Source organism: Anolis sagrei, chromosome 5 (genome assembly GCF_037176765.1).
Source record: "Anolis sagrei isolate rAnoSag1 chromosome 5, rAnoSag1.mat, whole genome shotgun sequence".
Taxonomy (NCBI): Eukaryota; Metazoa; Chordata; class Lepidosauria; order Squamata; family Dactyloidae; genus Anolis; species Anolis sagrei.
This window is the reverse complement of record NC_090025.1, coordinates 143,723,941-143,745,969: the sequence shown is the minus strand read 5'-3', so window position 1 is coordinate 143,745,969 and position 22,029 is coordinate 143,723,941. Positions and strand designations below refer to the sequence as shown.

Sequence of the window (22,029 nt, the reverse complement as noted above, 5' to 3'; positions counted from 1 at the left end):
TGATGAGGGGTTTGGAGGTGCAGGGCATGAGGGCCTGATGCTTCAGGATATACTCAAACAGATGGGATGTTAGAAGAGGATGGGGATTCCCCAGTTGGGAGAACGGGTGATTCTCTGTGTAAAAACAAAACTGTTTTACAAGCTGACAGGCAGAGAAGGGGGGAAGGTTAGATAGAGAATCAGGTGCAAACCAGGCTATGAGAAAGTGAGACCGAGAGAGACTACTCAAGGCCGAAGGAATGCTTTCATGCATTACTGTCCTTAATTAGGGAAATAATAGCTTTCGGTTTTCAGATCAAGCAACGTAGCAGGTAGAGCAAGAGCCGCCTACCTTGTTCCTTGCTTCAAGCCATGTCCTGGTCAAGTTTTGCTTTAAGTCTTGGGGATTTTACTATGGACTCAAGCTCATGTATTTTTCTTTGATTATTGGATTACTCAAGTTGATGTTTTAGTCCTTGTCTTATGGATTATGATTATACCCTGCAACTCGGATTAATGTTCATGTTTTAACCTTTGCATTGGAGATTTATCTCTGGCTTTTGGGACTCCTTTTATCTTACATATTTGGATTTTTTACTCTTTTACTGTGTGTGCTTTTAATAAACTGTTTATTTCTACGTTTGGCTTCCTGCTGAGTGCTTGAGCAAGGTGAACCCTCACTGAGGTGCAACACCAAAAATAATTGTGGAGAAGGAAGCGTATTTTGACACTTCCTGTCCACTTTGGGAGAAATGTGCCATGCATCATCTGATGGTGCTCGGCAGGCCCTGGCCAAGCCCCAGCTAAAATTGACAAAATGGGGCTATTTTGTCCCATGACAAAAGGTCATAAGATGAAACCTTAACAGCCAAAGCAACCTGGACATGATTCATCCCCTTTTCTGTGCTGATCAGTGCAAGCAAATAGTGATGGTGGTGGTGTCCCATCAGCACTGTGGATTGAACTGAATTACACACAACCCAGTTGTACGGTCCATCCGGTGTGAGTCTGGGTTTTGGCCCAGTGTACAGAAACTCTTGAATTGAGTCCAGATATTGCATATGTGAAGTTTTTTAAACAGAAACTTCCATTCATGGAAGCAGCTCTCATTTATTCTGCAAATTCCTTGCATTTCCTGGATGTCTGCTGTTCTGAGGTTTAAGACATTCCAGCGTGGGAAGTTACTATGGGAAGATGGTATAAATGATTATTACCACCAAAACTCCTTATGTGAATTTTCTCTACTGTGGTGCCCCCATTATTCTGTAGATAGCAACTTCTGCTGAATCATCAGCTTTGATTTCAAATAGGAAGAGTTTCTCTAGATCGAAGCTATAATATTTTTTGCTGAGTTGTGGCCTACAGGCAAATTTGACACAACAACACTACCTTTGATGAAGCTTCCTTTAGAAATATGTTTAAAACACCCTTGCAAATACCAAGGTGAGTAACAAAATAGAGTATATTGTTTTCTCATACAAATATGAAAAAAGAATAAAACTATATCCTGATCATGTAACCATAAAGGCAGAAAACAGACATATCAATTATTCAATGAATAAAAATGCCTGGGCAAACAAACAGAGTGATGCCAAAAAAAACCCTGCAGTGTCAGCATCAACCACACATCCTTAGGAAGGTGAATGTATACTGGGGGCACCACAGTAGAGAAAACTCACATAAGTTACTCAGAATTCTTGAAAAAATAGCATCCAGATACAGAGAAAGGCCTTTCTGTCTGTTATTAGTTCTTAAATGAACCAGATCCCCAAAGTGAGTTTAGCAATGAATAGGCAGCCAGTACAACACTTTCAGAATGAGTATGGTATGTTTGCCTGCCTAAGTTACAGCTCTGAACATCACATTCAGGTATAGCTATTAATGTTTCCAAACCATGTTATTTTGAAGGGCAGACTCACATTATAGTAAACCACTTTAAAGGTTCCAGTGAGTTGTCCAGGAAGAGTCAAGACTGGAAAACTAGGTAAAGCTAGTAAAAGTTACCAAGCCATCCTACTTAGCTTTAAATTTTTATTCATTCATTCATTTATGTTTACATATTTATTTATTGCATTTTTATGCTGCCTTTCTCCCACAGGTCATGAACAAAGCTGCTAAATAAGTTCCCTTGTACTTTACATGACTTTATACATACATTTTCAAACAGCCTTGACAGTCTTTTCAGGAAAAAACATGTCCTTTCCTGCCAATTTCCTAAGAATGCTATTAGAATTTCCTGTTATTTTATGCCAATGCTTTCTCAGTCATCAAAAAGACTAGAGACAGTAGTTATCAGTTCACACAACCCAATTAACATGTTGACAGGCAGGGTTGATAAAACCTGTACCGTGTTCAGCTAATTGTTGTGTGATTGATTGACAAGGTGCACAGGTCAGAAGTCTACTTACATTTAACATACTATATTTCATCTCACTTTTTCCAGGTTTGTAGTGGCATGGGAGTTATAATGTTTTGTTTTTTTAAAAGAATACATGCAATTCTGCTCGGTGTGGATTGCTCCATCCATTTCCTCAACGTACCATCTGGATCACTCCATAATTGTAATTTGCATTTTGATACGGTATTATACTTCTACCAGAGAAAACATCATCATAAATTTGACCATCCATGCTTGGAATTATTCAAAAAGTGCTGAGCTCTGCATTAAACTTTTAAAGTGATTTATGAAGAGTTTGGCGTTTTATGTCTTGTTGATATTACTTTTGCTTACTGCCAAGCAGTTACAATACAGGCCCAAAATCAAAGGCGTTTTTCAAATAAACAATTTCCGTTTCTTTTTTTTTTTCCCCTTCTGTAGGTAAAATGTGACCATTACTGGCCCTTTGACCAGGATTCCTTATATTATGGAGATTTAATAGTTCAGATGCTTTCTGAGTCAGTGCTGCCAGAATGGACAATACGAGAGTTTAAGATTTGCAGTGTAAGTAAATAAGATAAAATCACAATCATAAAATTGAAAGAGACAATTATCCGGATTCAAAAAGATCTTGCAGTACCTTTGAGATGGACTAGAGTTGAAGATATATTACAATTTTGCTGTTTCTCCCTCCAATCTTCCTTTGTAGGTTTTTTGTTGTTGTTGTTTAAAGATTGCTGTCCTGAGATCTGAGATGGAATGCACAGGAAGATTGCATTGTGTGTATGTGTGTGTGTGTGTGTGTGTATTCCCATTCCAAATGTCTGGTTTATATCTATTTATCCTCTGGCACAGAGGCCAGGCTGGAATATATCCACAAACTCCAGCACAATGACAGGGGATTAAACAGAAATAATGGTTTCCTGGCATACTACATGTATTATAACACCCCATTCTCATAAAGGCTCTCTTAGCCAGTTCATGACATCTCTTTCTGGTTCCCAGCCAGCATCACATTATATTCTAAGAACTACCTCTACTATTCATGTGGTTGTCTGTTCACCTTGGCTTTAGGCAACATATTTCCTCCTGCTTTTGTTCCCCAAGGACCAACTTGTCATGTCATCAGTACACCCACAAGTTTGCATTTATGTTGTCATTCACAGGTATAAAGGTCTTTCCCTAGGCACTTAACTCTAGGCATTCAATAAAGTAAACTGAAGTCTACAAAATAGTTTGCTGCCAACTTTCTCTAAGTTAATCTCAAACTTGCTACAAGATCCATTTGCATATTGGTAGAACTTGATTGCTAAATGATGATTGGCTTCTTCTGGTAGGAGGAGGCTGTGATCCTAGGCTTAGAAGTGAAGTGTTTTGAACAGAGCAGAATTTACTTCTGAGTAGACAAGACTTGATTTGCTATGTACTATGTAAAACTGTTTCTCACATTCTGTTCAATGACATAAGAGGATGTTCACAAGCATGAAAATGCATGTGGATACCTTGCTTGAAGTGAAAGCATAGAAGCATCTCACTTCCCAGTTTAGAATATCTCTGTGAACAGGGTAGACCTTGAAGAAAAATCCTTTTTTGCACTACAACTCATAAAATCTTCCAGTGTGTTCCTTTTATATACCCTGTATACAATGCAGTATGCCTGAACATTACTTTCCAGAGTAATGTTCAGAGTAATTTTTATGTTTACTGTTCTAAATATTATCTTCACATAACAATAAGAAAGAAGACAAAACAGTCCAGAACTATTAAGAAACTACACACCAATACTTGGGAAGGAAAGTGATGTGTTAATATCACCTTCCTGTGTCTAACTTTTTCTTTTCCCTTCCATGGACCTTGCAGGAGGAGCAACTTGATTCTTCCAGACTTATTCGACAGTTCCATTATACTGTATGGCCAGATCATGGTGTACCTGAAACCACCCAGTCCCTCATCCAGTTTGTAAGAACTGTACGAGATTATATCAACAGAACACCCCAAGCTGGACCAACCATAGTACACTGCAGGTAGGACACAACTGTCATTCAAGAATAAGGATAACTTGAAATATGTCAACCTTTCATTTGTTTTCATAAGGAGCCCCCAGTGGTGCAATGGGTTAAACCCTTGTGCCGGCAGGAATGAAAACTGACAGGTTGGAGGTTCGAATCTGGTGAGAGCACGGATGAGCTCCCTTTGTCAGCTCCTGCACCCATGCAGGGACATGAGAGAAGCCTCCCAAAAGGATGGTAAAACATCAAAACATCCGGGCATCCCTTGGGCAACGTCCTTGCAGACGGCCAATTCTCTCATACCAAAAGCGACTTGCAGTTGCTTAAGTCACCCCTGACATAAAAAAAAAGTTTTCATTCACCATTCAGCCAATGTGACTTTAGAAAATCAATAAGTTTTTTTCCATAATGAAACACAAGAGGCCGGTTCTTTGAGGAATGGTCAAATAAGGGGGTTGAGAGATATATTTGCTCCTCTCCCACATCTGAGTAAGGACCCTTCCAGACAGACCCTATATCCCAGGATCTGATCCCCAGGTTTTGTGCTTTAAACTGGATTATATGAGTCTGGACTGCCAGATAATCTGGGATAAACAGAAAACCTAGGATCAGATCCTGGGATATAGGGTCTGTCTGGGAGGGCTCTAATGTGGATTTCTATTCAGAAATGAAATGAAAAAGAAGAATCAATACAAAATGCAGCTTAACTTGAGCTACCTGCATATAATAATAGCAATGAGCAAAAAGTTAAGTAAGACAGTTTCTGTTTCATCTTTCAGTGCTGGAGTTGGTAGAACAGGGACATTCATTGCACTGGATCGAATTCTCCAGCAATTGGACTTGAAGGACTCTGTGGACATTTATGGAGCAGTGCACGATCTGAGGCTTCACAGAGTTCACATGGTTCAAACAGAGGTAAGCCGTAGATACAGAATATATTTGTTATATAAGAACAATTAGTGACCTTTAACTAAAGCTTAAATTGTGTTTATGCAATACAGTATATAAAAATCAATCTGTAGAACTGCTCATTTGGATCTTGTGCCATAACCTCTCGTGCTTCAAAGTTCCCTTCTCTCTCCATTCTTTTTCTGTAACTGTTTTTACCTCTTACCTCCCAGGTGGAGCCCGCGGTGGCACAGGGAGTGCGTAGATGAGCTCCCTCTGTCAGTTCCAGCTCCCATGCAGGGACACGAGAGAAGCCTCCCACAAGGATGATAAAACATCAAAACATCCGGGCATCCACAGGGCAATGTCCTTGCAGACAGCCAATTTTCTCACACCAGAAGCGACTTACAGTTTCTCAAGTCACTCCTGACACACACAAAAATTATGGAGACTTACCATAGTGAAAAGTCTCATTTGTTTGGGATAGTAACATCAGTAGGGGTCTAGAGGCCATTAAAAGAGACATGATGTCGCAATTAGCCACAAATTGCATAATTCCCACCCTTGCTCTAGACTCCAGGGGAAATTTTCCTTAGCATCATACTGTACCACAGACTAAACTGCACAATATCCTATGGAAGGAGGGAGGCAGGGAGGGAAAGAGAGAGAAGCCTGATATATTTAAATTTTCTATCTTATTATCAGCCACGAAGAGGATCACAACTAATCAACCAGTAGGTGAAGGGGAAATATCATGCATATAAAAGTGCACAATACATTTAATGCAGCATGTGGTTTGCCCGAGGGAATGCCCTCCTTCCTATCTATCTACCTATCTGTCTATCTATCTATCTATCTATCTATCTATCTGTTCATTAGTAAGCCTAGAATCTCTACTTTTCCCAGTTTCCTTCCTCCTCTTTCAGGCACCTTGCCTCTGGACTCCTTGGCTCATAGCCTCTGTTCCCCCTCCCCCAAGTTCCCAGCCTTAAAATCATTCCTCTTTGTCTTCATGCACCTCATACATCACATCTTAAAAGTGCTGAGCCATCGCATAGCATTTGTGAATTTCCAGATCTTCTTGGCCAAGGCAAAGGATTGCTTGTGCAGTAGTGGAATTACCTATACAACCTTTCATATTTCATGAAGCTAGAATCACTTACACTTCACACATCTGACAAAGTGCATTGTAGTCAGTAAGAACTCATGCTATAATAAAACTGTTCGTCTTAAAGGTATAACAAATCTCTTTGTTGTTTTGATGCAAAACAGCCTAACATGGCTTCTTTGAAAACCACTTAGCTCTGAAAGTTAGTCCTTTGCCTTAATTCTTTTCTTTCTGTGTATACCTTCAGCATTGCATAACTGAATGCTTAATCACCAAACTTCTCAAAAATAAAAAGAATGGTAAATAACTATTAGATAGCTCCTGCTCAAGAAAAGCAGTCTTCCTGGCAATTTTGAGCCAGTCAAGCAATTTTCACTAGCTATGGCCTGTTTCACTATCAGTCTATATGGACAGTAATTTAAAAGCACTCTGAAAATAATTGAGACAAATAACTTGGGATTTGCCCCCCTCCCCCCGGGGTGAAATAAGGTTGATATTTCAGAACATTAGGTTTAGTGAGTTAAGATAAGATGAGACAAGCATTCTGGGTAGAACTAGTTTAAAAACCTTCAGATAAAAAGGCAGAGATAAAGAAGGATGTAGACATTTATCTGTGAGCTTATTACCCAGAAGCTGCAAGGTCAGAGAAATACTCTGTTTATTTATCAAATAGATCATGCTATAATGCATTAATGATGGCATTGAGAAAAGAGATCGGTCTTCCCAACCTGTTGTTCAACACTGAATAACAAAATAAGATGGACATATTTTTATGTTTACATTTCAGATCGTAAACTCTCAGTGAAGTGAGGCTTATAATGGGATTTAACCAGTTAGACTACAGTAGAGGCCTATGTACAGAACCTTGTCCCTTTCTTTACAATCTTCTGTACAGGTTGCTGCCCGACATCTGCATCCATTGTTAGTTCTAACTAGAACAGAGTCATTGAATCAAGTGAAATTAATCTGTGTGTTGACTCACCACTGAGCAACCGATTCAACTATTCTAGTTGGGAATAACCAGTAGAATGTCCGTCTAGCAGAAAACTCTGTTGATAGTGATTTTAATGGTCACTGCCTTGATGTCTTAATAAGTATGTACCCCAGAACTGAAGAGGCAAGGGAGCTTAAATTTCCACAAGCCCCACCAGAGGGTTCTGATCCCACATCCCTGAAATTATCAGCTGCCATGGATAACACCACCAAGTCTTACATGTAGTTGAGACCCCTGAAGTATTACCAGTCAAAAGGGTCCCCATTTATTTCCATCTTTCCATTCATTCAATAAAGCACAGAAGACTTTATTGAATGAATGGAAAGATGGAAATAAATGGGACACTTTTGACTGGTAGTATTTCAGGGTTCTCAGCTACATGTAAGTCTTGGTGGTGTTATCCATGGCAGTTGATCATTTTCCCTTTCCTTGGTAAACTAAATGTATGCTTCATATACTATATTTCATTTATTATTTTATCATTGTCTTTGTTATATTAATTGCTTTAGTTGATGATATACTTATAATCTATTTATACTATTATTGGGTTGCTGTGAGTTTAATTGGCTGCCTGGCCATGTTCCAGAACATGGAACATGGCCAAACTCACAACAACCCAATGATTCCAACCATGATAGCTTTTGACAACATATTAAAAGATAAAGGTTTTCCCCTGACATTAATTCCAGTCATGTCCAACTCTGGGGGTTGGTGCTCATCTCAATTTCTAAGCCGAAGAGCCAGCGTAGTCCGTAGATACCTTTAAGGTCATGTGACCAGCATTATACTTTTATTATTGCAAATTTGGGGTTTTGCCATTTTGTAAAAACATATATGCAAGTATGCAAGATTTGCTATGACATATCTACTAGTTTTCAGCCCCTACCACCACCGCCTTAAAATAATTCTGAGGTTCCTTTTAATAGGAACACATCTACTTGGTTTTACATGTTACTTTTGCAATCAGTGTCACCATTCTGAATGTAGAAGACATTCAAAGGAAACTTACCATGCCTCCTTCTGTACAGTACTAACAAGTGTTTGCTATGGTGGCACTGAAATTGTCTCTGAGAGATCCTAGTGTTTTCCCCCACCATCACCCCACTACTATTGCTGCCCTGGAGCCATTGGGCACCTTTAGTCTAGTTCCTCAGCAAAAGCCTGTCTGACATAGGAGAACCTACCAGCAGCAGAGGTTCATGCACCCAATCCTACCACAGCAGAAAGGTAGTGATATGGTAAAGGAGTCAAAATGCTGCAATGTTTAACTTGCATTTCCTATCTATGCAATTAGCTAAACTCTAAGAAAAGCATTTCAACCTTTCAGCATAGCAGAAAGACTGGATAAACAATGGTGTCATAGAGACAGTGATGTAGCTATTTGAGAAAGTCTACCAAGCCAAAATAGGACCTCAGGGTTTAAGATTTCCTATTCCTGCTTCCTACATTGGGAAGGGAGATGACATATAAGAAACCTTATAAGAAACCTAGTGGAAAGAATTTTTTCAGTCTAGTTTTCCAGTAAATTTCTTCCATGAGGTCCTTTAGTCTTTGGTTCAACCAATTTGGTTCTGTCTGGCTGCTGTGAACTTCTGTTTTCCCCTCAAACTTGTAAACTAGACTTAATGAGAAAATTATTATTCTATAAACACGAGAGAATGTGGGTTTCTGTTGAATTTACCAGCCTATTGGCATGTAAAAAATAACAGATTCCTGTTGACACATTAAGGACTAATAAATGTAATATTATATAAGCTTTATGAACGATCTGTGATGTTGTGTTAAGCTTGAATGTATGAAAGTGCTGTAATGCTATTGCTTTGGACGTAATGAAAAATCATAATGCTTTATGGTGGGGATTATAGGTTCGAGTTTAAACAGATAAAGATGAAAAGCCTCTTTTCTAATTGGAGGACAATATTTTCCATTAAAGCAATAAATATTATATGATGACTTAGTCAATAGACGAGCACCACTTTTGAATTCAAATATTACCCATGCATTATTATTAACTGAATTAGCCAACAGGAATATATTCTCCCAACAAAAGAAAATTATATAGCTTTTTGAAATTGATGTGTTATTCATTTTTATGTGATTTTATATGGTATAAGGGAGATAATATGTTGTTTTTTGAGTTCTTTGATCACACTGAAAATCCAGCGTTATGTGTGCTTGAACTGGAACATGCATTTATCATGACTGAAGTTAAACAGGATGAAAAAAAAAAAAAAAAAAAAAAAAACCTTGCACAGCCTTACTGCCTGAATTGAGATGTGATGATTCATTCCTGTCATAGTGGTTCAAGTGACTTTTCAGATTCAACGTGTTCAGCCATGAGCACAGTTGTGCTATTCAGTCAAGTAAAGAATTAAGTTAAACCAATCCATGGGGCAGTTAGGGTCCTCCTACGCCTACAAGATGGAGGCCTGCAAGAGATTGTTGAGTGAAATAGGCAATCAATGTCGTAAGGTCTGCATTTTGCTGCTAGAATCAGAGGCAATATGTTGTTGCATATCATCTGGGCAACACAAGCAGTAGTGAATGGAAATCAATCTTCTCTGAATTTGGAACCTTAACAAGATTGGACCTGATTGATATTTGAATGGGAGCCCATCAAGAAATGGGATCTACTTCAGCTTGGGCTAGGAAAGAATCCTGCCACAAACCATGGGCATCTACTGCCATAATTGGCAATATGGAGCTAGATAGTCTGATTTAATTTATTTTAAGGCATTTTCTCCATATTTAGAGGAGAATTTGGTACTTTAGAGGAGGATTTGTCCCTGGGAAATTAATGCTCCTACTGTACATAAGTGAACTTTGGGAGAGGCATTTTAACTATTGAACATAGGAAAATATTGAAGAAACAGTGGTCATCTGGGAAATTTTTTCACAGCTCCCCATCAACCACTCCCACCAGACTGTTTAAGCCGTGAAGAAGCAGACTTGTGTGGGTGCCAGAGAGAAAATATATGTGACGAATAATCCTCCTTTATTTTGACACACGCTCTTCCTTCTTTCTAGTGCCAATATGTATACTTACATCAATGTGTGAGAGATGTCTTGAGAGCAAGAAAGCTACGCAGTGAACAGGAAAACCCATTGTTCCCAATATATGAAAATGTGAATCCAGAATATCACAGAGGTAAGGCTGAATTTAATTAGCACTGAGAAATGGACAGCAGCCCCATCAACAGTTGTTGAGTTCAGCATGGCATAATATTCATTCTTCTTGTAAGCAATTTTCCAAGTTTTGATTTATGCTGAACAATCTAGTGGTGTAAATACCAGTGATGCTAAGCTTTGGATAGTAATCCTCCACTGTTCTGCCCCCATGCTATCTTAACTACTTGGATGGTGAACTGGCTGTGAAGGGAACAGATCAGAGACTATATTGTTGAATCAAACAGGAATTTATTAACTGACAAGAATTTTAAACTTTCTCTCCAAACTGGGATTCCTGAACCTTTATTTCTTCTTATTGTCTCTTTCTTGTATGGTGTTCAACTGTCTCTTAAGATTGTCTCAATATTTAACTCTTACTGGACTTGAATACAGCTCTAACTGGATGACCCTCTGGCCCTCCTCTCTGTTCACCTTCCAATCAGGAAAAAGGCTGACTCTTCCAAGAACCAGAATTGCCTTGCCCGAGGCACCACCCTGAGGGGATTCTTAAAGGTGATAGAGGCTTCAAATGCCAAGAGGTTGTCTAGACTGACCTCCCAGAAACTGTACATAAAATAATTATCCCTCTAACTAAAAAGGACTTAACTAGGGGTAAAGACTAAGAGTTTTCATGGGGTATGATACCCACCATTTCATTTGTTTCTGTTTTTCCCCTTCCTGTCTTTTTCTTTGTGTACTGTACTATTCTCTTCATTTACTTCCACAGACTTCAGGTTCATGGATCAAAGTGAGGCTGGTTATTGCCATCTGCCTCACTTTGTTTTCAGACTGTAGGAGTTCCTTCTCCCTTTCTAAATGATGATCTGATTCCTTTGATGTAACAATAAATAGCAATTTTTGCACATATATGATCATGCTGGGCTTATTGGCAGTGTTGTAAGTGGAATGAGAGGCCCCTTGCCAGATTTGGAAAGCTGCCAAGATCTGACAGTGAAGGCAATGAGATTGTGTGTATTGGTCTTCACTCTTCTGCTTTGTTTCTTCTTCCTCTTTCCCATACTGCCTTTGAACCAACTCCTATCACTGTATGTCCATGTTTGTATTTATTTGTTTGTATGTTTGCTTATTAAAACATTTATAGCTGAAGATCTCAGAGCAACTCATAATTAAATTGATTTTAAAAAATAAATAGTAACAATCATTTATTAAGATTAAAAACCTGTTCAATAGATTATTGATTAAAAACTAGATAATTTAAAAGCTATTAGAGCAATTTTAAATACTGAAATAATTGAGTACAACTAAAACAACAGACACTCAGTACAGTAACCTCGCATTGCCTAGCCTTCCATTGTAGTTCTAGTGAAACAGGTGAAAGATTTCTATCACACTTCATTGTGATAGCTATATATGGCAACATTCTGTGAAATTCTGGAGTTTATATAGGTTAGTGAGGCCCAAGAGCTCTCTGGAAAAAAATTCTAAACATCCCTCCCTAAACTGCAAATCCCAGGTTCCCATATGAAGTTGCCACAGTCCTGAAAGTAGAATATAGCATTATAACAGTATAGTGTGATAGGGTCATAAGTCTCAGTATTTTGAATAAATTCCCATGGATGGTTCATTACTCTCCTCAGGTTTGTAGGAATGATCTCACTGTAATTTGAAAATTTTTCCAACATAAAGGGCACCCTAGCCATTATTCAGCATTATATATTTCACTGGAGCTCAATTACAGTCTTCTTGTTTTTCCTTTTTATGTTTTTCTTCCAATGCCTTGCTGCCTTCTGAGGTTGTAAGCTTTCTGGAGGAAGGAAATTATATTGTGCTAATAAAATATTTGACATATTTACTATACCCAGCTAATGATGCGGGTAGGCCTTGCCTTTCCATCTTTCTTTGCTGGACATCTTGCCCCAATGAGAGAAGGCAAAGTGAGATGCTTTACACAAAGTCCTACTGCTTATTTAACAAATTATATAAACTTTCAGGGGATGCGCATATCCTCCAGGATTTCACAGATGAAAACATGGGGCTGAGCAACATCAGAGTGTGGTCCAAAGGTTTGGCCAGGAAACATGAGGTCACAAATTATTAAGGAGGAAGAATACATAAAATTACTATTTTTAAAAGAAAATCCCCAGAATTCATGTACTGAGTTTAGAAAAGCATTAAAAACTTAAAAATCAATAAATAGAAAATATGCCAATGTGTGCACATCATGAGTAGCAATAAATATTATATCATATAATACATTATTCTAATACATTATTCTAAAATCATTACTCCTTTATTACAGGTTTCTCTCTAACCTACTCTATGAACTCTGCCCAAGGCACATTATAGGACAGATCAAATGCTAGTTTCCCTCTAACATGACATATAAAGTCACCTTGAGCCAGTCATAATCTTTCAGCCTAACCAACTTCACAAAGTTGTTCCTAGTAAATATGGGGTGGGAAAATCATATGCCATACTTTTAACTCTAAAAGGTAGAAATAGTTAAAGAAGATGTAGATGACAAAAATGATTGTCATAAAGAAATAGGTGTTTTCCAACGACCTTTTAAAACAGCCAGCCTACAACCATGTATAGATTTTCCAAGAAATAAGTCCCACAAAACCCACTGGACTTTACTGTGTATATTCGTATATAAGTCAAAAGATTGATCCCAAAAAACTGAGTGACTTCTCCACAGGTCAGTGTAAATCCTGTACTTTAACTCCTATTTTCTCTTAACAACCTTATCACATGGGGTAGCCCCCACCCATGCCAGCATGTGTGGTGAAATGGCAGATGTGAGGAGTGACCCCGTTGCCCTGCGCACTGCTCCAGTGCAGCAATGCTTTGCCCATTACACGGGGAAGCATCGCCCAAACCAGCAGAAGGTTCCCATGTTTGGAAGGAAGCATCCAAAGACACTTCCACTCCGGTTGGAGGTGGGGTCTCCGGCAGAAGTCATACAAAGTTGCGTGATGGCAGACATCGGGCTCCATCCCCTAATTATAAGCATCCTAGGACACTTGATTTGATCAATGTGATGAGGTTCTTAATAGAATAGGGAAAAGCAAGAGCTTAGTCTTTCTGCGGAGAACTAAAATAAGCACTGTTTCCATCACAGTAGTGTGTCTGGCCTTTTTGAATGCCAAGAGGAGAAAATAGTTCCCCTCAAAGGAATGCTGAGAAAGTAGAAGAGTTTGGTGCTTTCTTTAGGTTTTCCCAGGATGGATGAAGCTCTCTCCTTTCTCCACTCTACTCAGAAAGTGAGATGGTTCCTTTTTTTACTAGAGCTAATACTTTACCTTAACTTTTATCACAAAGTGGAACCATCCTCTTCTTTGAGTAGAACAGTGAAAGACCCATTTTAATGCTTAGGCCCTGAAGAAAGCTGGAGTTTTCCACTACCTGCAGAATGACCCTCAACTTATCCACAAAGTCATATGAAAATCCAAAGTTTTGATCTCCAAACTTGCCTTCAATTGAGGTACAAGGTGGATGACATTTCCAGCCCCTTCCCATCAGTGAGTAAAGTTGCAATGAGGAATTGGAACAGGAGTACAATACTAGTGAATGCAGAACATTCAAGGACCAATAACCAGATTTGGGGTCTATAACTACAAAACATAAAGCCACCCAATATTCCTATATACATCTTCCTGATGATATGTCCTACTGAACTCAGTGGTTCTTCCTTTTCAGTAGACATGCTTAGATTGCGCGATCTGTAAACATATAGCTCCGACCATGTCTACTGTTAATAGGGCTACTTTTTTCTCCCTGCAGAACTGCTGTGCATTAGTTGCTCTGTGATCAGCAGAAAAACAGCATGTAACGCTTTTCTGCTTCACAGTACAGGTATCTACATAACAGTAGGAACTTGCTTTGCTGTTTGTTTTTTGTTTTTGGTTTTGGTTTTGTTTTGTTTTTTGCTTTTCGTGTAGCTATTAAAGCCACTGCCATCTTGTCAGGGAAAAAGAATGAATGTTCTGTCTGTCATTCTAAGATACAGTTGACTTTTTTGTGTATGTACCAATCCTGTTTATATCATTATTATACTTTCGTAAAAATATAAGCACTGGAATTGGAAAGATAAAAATAAACCACTCTCTGTGTGTTTTCTAACTGCCGTTTCCTTTTTATTCCAGATGCTGTTTATTCAAGACACTAAAGCACTAATAGTTTCCTGCCTTTTTTGCAGTCATATCAGCTAGCTATGGTTTAGCTAATTTTTAAAAATATTGTATGCACTACGAAAGTGCCAGACTTGTTTGAAGCTGTGTATAATTTATTGGTCTGGTGACATTTTAAAGTATATAATTTAAATATAATAGATATTGTTGTATATAACTGTATTTTGATACTATGTAAATATTATTTTATCTATAATGTTTATAATTAAGCTTCAGATAGTAATATTTTTCCATGTTAAATTTATTTTAATGAATCCTTCTTTATAAACTATTTTATGTTGGAAAAGTAGTAAGATTTCTTCTTTTTTTAACCTATGCTCCAGAAGACATTTAATGACCTTTCACAGTCTGAGCTGACCTTACCTTGTATGTATGAGAAAGATGTGACCTAGACATTTGAAATCTGATGTGTCTGTGTAAGTGAGAAAACTTCTCTGAACCTGTTGTTTGTTAAAAAAAAATAGAACATGGGAAAGTCCATTTTCATTACAACTTCCAGAATCCATCAGCCAGCAAAGTTGGATAGCACAAGGATTCTGATAGTTGCATTCTAAAAATATTGACTTTTCCAGCCTATTATGTTTTAATAATCTCAATCCTCATTGATGAATAAATATAATGCTAGTATTTTTATACATTCAAAATTATCTTAACAAATTAGAGAGATGGGCCAAAAATAACAAAATGAACTTCGACAGTGATAAATGCAAGATACTCCACTTAGGCAGAAAAAAATGAAATGCAAAGATACAGAATGGGAGATGCATGTCTCAAGAGCAGTACGTGTAAAAAAGATCTTGGAGTCCTTGTGAACAACAAGTTAAACATGAGCCAACAATGTGATGTGGCAGCTAAAAGAGCCAATGGGATTTTGGCCTGCATAAATAGGAGTATATTGTCTAGATCCAGGGAAGTCATGCTACCCTGTATTCTGACTTGATCAGACTACATCTGGAACACTGCGTCCAATTCTGGCCACCGCAATTGAATGGAGATGTTGACAAGCTGGAATGTGTCATGCGAAAGGCAACTAAAATGATCATGGATCTAGAGAACAAGCCCTATGAGGAGTGACTTAAAGAGCTGGGCATGTTTAGCCTGCAGAAGAGAAGGCTGAGAGGAGATATGATGGCCATATATAAATATATGAGGGGAAAACATAGGGAGGAGGGAGCAGGCTTGTTTTCTGCTGCCCTGGAGACTAGGACACGGAACAATTGCTTCAAATGACAGGAAAGGAGATTCCACCTGAACTTTAGGAAGACATAAAGCCATGGAACGCTCTGCCCTGGAGTGTGGTGAAGGCTCCTTCTTTGGAGGCTTTTAAGCAGAGGCTGGTTGGATATCTGTCAGCGGTGCCAGGGGGTTGGACTGGATGATCCACAAGATCTCTTCCAACTCTAGGATTCTATGATTCTATGCACTTAACATGCAACCCATTTCCCCAATATTGCAAAAGCTCACAAATGTGGATAGTGGATGCTGCTATGCTGCTTAAACATAAGCAATGCTGGGAACACTGTAGCCCCCAACACTTTCTTCCCTTCCAAGCCCCATGTGTCCTACACATATTTTTAAATTGGGAGGGGGAAATCATCTAAAATAACTCAGATCTGCAAAACCACATCATAGTGGTCTCAAATATAATACCCTTTCTCAGACAGGACATAGTATTTCTGGCTAAAATGTTACTTGCCTCTAACGCTGTACCCATCACTCTGCACAAAATTCATTTCAAGAGTGGCACTGTGTGATGAGCCAGACTGCTGAGCTTTACAGCTAAGCAGGTTCTTTAATGAGCCACTTTTGTGAAGACGCTGCATTGTTTGCTTAAGAGGGACAGATGTGCCACAATAGAAAGTTTTGTTAAGTGAAAGATCTTGGCTTAAAAGAACACCACAGCGTGCGTGAACTGCATCCAGAAGTGACACTGACCTCACCTTTTGACTATAAAATACATCGGAAGCGTGGTTTTAAAAGGGCAGGCAGTGAATAAGCAATGGCTCTAAGCCTAGATGTATGTAATGCCTAAAATATACACAAGGCCTATTTAAAAGCTGCTGAAGACAAGCCAAAATTTTTGATGACAAGTCATCTCATTAAAAAGTCTAGGACTTCCTTGGCTCATTAAAGGCACAATAGTGATTCCCTATTCTATCTAAAGTAAAAGGAAGGGTTGCAAAGAAGGTAGATTGTAGCATATTTTCCTGGATTAATGACTTCTTAAAATATTTTCAGCATTGTTTTTCATTGAATATGGTGTTTATTTCCAAAGGGCAGGAATGGTAAAGGGTGTGTAAGTGTGTGTGTGGATAAATTGAGTTTATTAATATTTTCTGCATTATGTTTCTCTACATTGCTGACATTTTTGTTGTTATTTGTTTATTTTGGCTTATGGCAACCCTCTCCATAGTTTTCTACAGCTTTGCAAATCAGGGCTAGGGCTTCCTTGAGTAACTCCACACATGTAATATAGTATTCCTCATTTCCTACTGTCTTCTAATTCTTAGAGAACCAGAATTGCATTAGATTATGGTTCTAGAGAGCAGAGTACAACCCTGCCATGAAAACCTACTGCGTGCCCTTGGACAATGAGCAAGGCTCACTCTCTCAGACTCAGAGGAAGGCAAAGGTACATCTCCTTTGAATAAATCTTGCCAACCTGTAATGGATTGACCTTAGTGTCACATAAGTCAGAAAAAATGTGAAGGCACACAACTACAAGGAACAACAATCACTAATATCTAGTTTCCTTAAAACCTGAAAGGTATATGATGCAGAATGGTATTTGCACTATTCTCATTCCACACCCTGTCCACCTCTGAAAAAATCTATACAAGGAAGTCCTGTGATACTATCACTGTAGAGCAGAGGTTCTCAACCTGTGGGTCCCCAGGTGTTTTGGCCTACAATTCCCAGAAATCCCAGCCAGTTTACCAGCTATTAGGATTTCTAGGAGTGGAAGACCTACTTTTGCTCACTAGAATATGGAGAGGAGGAGGATTAGATGGTTGAGAGATCACTACCAGGCCTTTGGTTGAGAACTATTTGTATTTGGGTTTTCCTGGTCCACACCAGCCCAATGACCTCATTTGACTACATAACCAACCCACAACGTTTTGTGAACCCTTGTTGGCTGTTGTACACTAATGTGGATGTTTTGTTTAGATTTATGTTATTATAGAATTTTGTCTGATTACATGTAGTTTAGTTTATTAAGGTCGGGTTAAATTTACTGATGTTAGGTCTTAATTCAATGTTAGGTTTTAATGTTACTTTTATATGTGAGGTATTCTGGGATTTTATGTTAGTATCATGTGTTTTATGTAGACATTGAATGTTTGCCATTGTTATGCTTGAATCTGCCCTGTGTCCCCTCAGGGAGATAGAGCAGAATACAAATAAGGTTTTATTATTATTATTATTATTATTATTATTATTATTATTTGAAACACAACAAGATGAATCCACAGCAAACAAGATCACTCCGCTGGCTATTGTATTCGATCACACGTCGGACACTTCCCAAGTGCCTAGGACTTTGTAATGTATTGGTGAATAATGCGTGCAGATCCCACTAAGGTGGCCTTCTGCAGCTGGCAGATGGTAATTTTGTCAGCGTCGATTGTGTTTAGGTGCAGGCCAAGGTCTTTAAGCACTGCACCCAGTGTGGCGATCACCACAGGGACCACCTTTACTGACTTGTGCCAGAGTGTTTGCAGTTCGATACTCATATCGTATCAGCTTTTGCAGTTGTTTCTCTTCAATCCTGCTATCGCCTGTTGATCAGAGTGATTTTGCAGTAACAGATCTTTTCAGTGTGTGATAAGACTTTTTCAGTGAGTGATGAGAACCCTATTTTTCCTCCATACCTTTCCAGTCATATATGGAAAATGTGATCAGGTAGATGGTTAGGATCAATTAGATCCAAGGCCATGGCATACTTTTTCAGCAGCAACATGAGTTGCTGCTATCTTTTTCAAGCAGCAAGCCATGCTGCTATCTTAACGGACACTGAATAATAGCCTGAAATTGCACACCACTAGACTCAAATGAGTTTTTCAGAATTTGGAAACCCTGAATAGAAGCACAGAATATCCCTTTGAGAGCCCCAGTCTCCTATATCCCCCTTGTTGCACACAAAACCCTGCATCCTCAGACAAGTTCTTGAGATACTTAAAGTTTGCAGGATTTATTGTTCAACAGTTGCATTTTTTTCTCAAAGCTATAGTATATCCACCTCCCCAAAAACACTAAAGAAAACCTGGGCCAGAATCTCCATGTATCAAAAATTGATCTGCTACAAATCCTGTGCCCCTTGCCTTCATGGTCAGCAAGCATTTACCCACGTGGCTGTTAACACAACGTTAGCAAAACAGGTACATTCTGTATCTGTCTAACTCAGATGGAAACAGGCTTACGTGATCAGAAAATCAAGGTTTATATTTAGAAAAAAATGTCTATTCTTGGAGAAAGAAACTGGGAACCAGTATAAACCTTTTGTCACCAAGGAGACTGATGGAGCAGATGCTTCTTCTTTTTCAGGGTTTGGTGTGCCAGGTGTTTTGAAAGCTCAGATCATGCATACTTCCTTCCTAGACTTGAATTTTACCCCACAGAAATCTCAAATCACTTATACTTCCTAGGCTTCCATAGCTGAGTTAACTTTCTTGTTCAGTCACCTTTTTCCATTTGTACATAAATATTTCTGGCTGCTTCATCCCCTCATGTTTATTGAATTATGAACTGAACAATATTCTCTGCATCATGCCTATGGAACCTATTGTCAATACATTCTGTGGGTGATGCAGGTGCCTGGTTTTTAAGGTGGGAGGAAGGGTCAGATGATCAAAAATAGCCATGCTAATGGAACACCATTGTCATAGTTAAGTCCAAAAATGGAGGGTCCAACCCCCCCCCCCCCCATGATTACCTATGAGAAGAAAGTAATTTCAACAATGAAAGCCTTGAGGGCGATGGCTTTGCTGTTCATCAACAAACTTGTTTTCTGGCATCATAGCAAATGAGATTCATTACCAATAATACAATTACAATGTAGTGAGCAACTCTGAAGAACTATCAAACACACTATATAAATCATCCCTGGTATCTATTATAGTGTCATCTTTCTGCTGAGGAAATGTATCCTGTTCAGTAATATATGATGTGAGAGCAAGCATTGTGGACTGTACATCTTATCAATAAGATACTTCATCATTTCCCAAACAATACAAATGACGCTTGTTTTCTCATGCTGCTGCTTGCTTGCTCTTTCTTTTTATCCTTTATGTGTACAGATAGGACTGCATTGTTCCGTGGCTGCCAACAGTTATTTCAACAATTTCCGTATGATACATGCATTTGTAATTACTTTACAAATGCATTCCTTTTCATTGAAATCAAACAATAAACAAGCCCCTGCATAATATAGGGATATTGAATATCTAAGTTGCTAACACACACACCCTCGTGTCTGCTGAGCAGATGTGCAAGTCATAGAGATAGAAAATGTAAGGACAGGCTGCATTTGGAATCGTTTGGCACAAAGCAGATAGCATTATCATTAAGTATCTGATGTTCAGCAGAAGGCTTCTGGGAGTAATTGATACAGGTAAAAGGAGAGGAAGGTGATAGAAAAATACATCACAATCCACCAGCTCCAATGTTCACAAATGTAAACTCATGAAGGACAATAAAGGCATCGCTTCCCCAGCATGAACCAAGGATTTGCAAATGCTCCAGTAGAGTACTACCTTAAACAGAAAAAGAACAGGATTGAACCTGCACATGTGTTGCAAAGCAGAACATTGGATCATGTAACCAACTTTTTAATCAAAGTGCAGGTACAATTTGTTCTTAAGGGGAAACATTGGCTGCTGAATAAAGCATAGATTTCAGACATGAAATCAATTCCAACCAGCTTCATTGGTGAGGATATTTGAAAGCGTCAGGTAAGCAGAGAGTCATACCAAAAAGCTGGTTTCTATCAGCAAAATGGAATGCTCAGAGTGAAGGCACCAGAGCAAGGGCCTTTTCACACTATATAATTCTTGCAGGCTGTTCCATAGGATGCTGCCACTGGCATGGATTTGTGAATTGATGATACACTAGATCTCTCTAGTGCCCCAGTGGTGCAGTGGGTTAAAGCGCTGATCTGCTGATCTTGCTGACAGAAAGGTCACAGTGTTTAATCTGGGGAGCAGGATGAGCTCCCGCTGTTAGTCCCAGCTGCTGCCAACCTAGCAGTTCAAAAACATGTAAATGTGAGTAGACCAATAGGTACTGCTCCAGCGGGAAAGTAATGGTGCTCCATGCAGTCATGCCAGCCACATGACCTTGGTGGTGTCTATGGACAATGCCAGCTCTTCGGCTTAGAAATGGAAATGGGCCCCACCCACACACTTACCCCTCACCCCAGTTACACACGACTGGACTTACTGTCAGAGGAAAACCTAGATCTCTCTGGCTGATAATTCTAAACGCTATTCCTTAAAACTGTAGAGTCCATGCTTCTGTATACTGCATTGTGTGGCATGACAGTTAAGCTGTATATAGCACTACAATTGTGTAGTGTGAAGGGGTCCAAACATGCATTCTTCCTCTTCAGCACTAATGGCAGCATCAGCAGGAGAGAACTAATAGTTCCATTTGCAGGAGGCCAGAGAAATTCTCAAGGGGAAACTACTAGGTGGCAGCAATAATGGGAGGTGACACCATTGCGTATAGGTTATTGACAATGACAGTGACACTTGAGGTAACTCTTGTTAGTAGTGTCTGAAGGAAGGCACCAGTAAATTACTTCTTAATGCCTTGTTCTGCGAAAACGTTAGGAGGAGAAAATCCAAAATGAAGCAGGAAATAGTGCTAGAAGATAAGACACCCTCTCTCAGGTCAGAAGACATTCAGTTAGCTATTGAGGGAAAGTACATGGCAATTGCACACATTGCTATGTCTAATAATGCAGTTAGACTAAGGGTGAAAGGAGGTTCAGCTGCTAATATGCTCAAAATGTAAAAGAAAGGCCAGAAGCTTTGCCATGCATAATTCAATAAATGAAGACACAGCCTTGAGTTTGCAAGAGCAGAGTGAGGTTGTGTCATAGTCTTCATTATGTAATTTTATAGTTACAGTTCAATCCCCAAATTCACAGGACTAGTATCTGTAGTTTCATTTACCCCAGTCCAACAAAATATGTAATGTTTAGGCATCTTCTGTATCATCCAGTATGACTCTGTGGCATTCATTTCAATAAGGTTTGCTATTAACCACTGCTTTGCATATCCATGTGGAGTCCAGAATTGTGATAGTGGCCCTTTTTCTGATGTTCTCAGCCTCATTTGCTGGTGGGAGAGGGT

General features: G+C 39.0%; 1 protein-coding gene across 2 annotated transcripts in view; it reads left to right on the top strand.

Moving 5' to 3' along the window:
* The window catches only part of PTPRB (protein tyrosine phosphatase receptor type B), a 96,084-nt gene extending 81,124 nt beyond the window's left edge, over nt 1-14,960 (top strand). For both annotated transcript variants that reach the window (XM_060777462.2, XM_060777463.2), the window contains 5 exons: nt 2,798-2,920; nt 4,217-4,380; nt 5,145-5,280; nt 10,383-10,503; nt 14,630-14,960. In XM_060777462.2, coding sequence (XP_060633445.2) covers nt 2,798-2,920; nt 4,217-4,380; nt 5,145-5,280; nt 10,383-10,503; nt 14,630-14,652 — 567 coding nt within the window. In that variant the 3' untranslated portion in view covers nt 14,653-14,960. The remainder of the gene's footprint in view (nt 1-2,797; nt 2,921-4,216; nt 4,381-5,144; nt 5,281-10,382; nt 10,504-14,629) is intronic.
* The last annotated feature ends 7,069 nt before the right edge of the window (nt 14,961-22,029 follow it).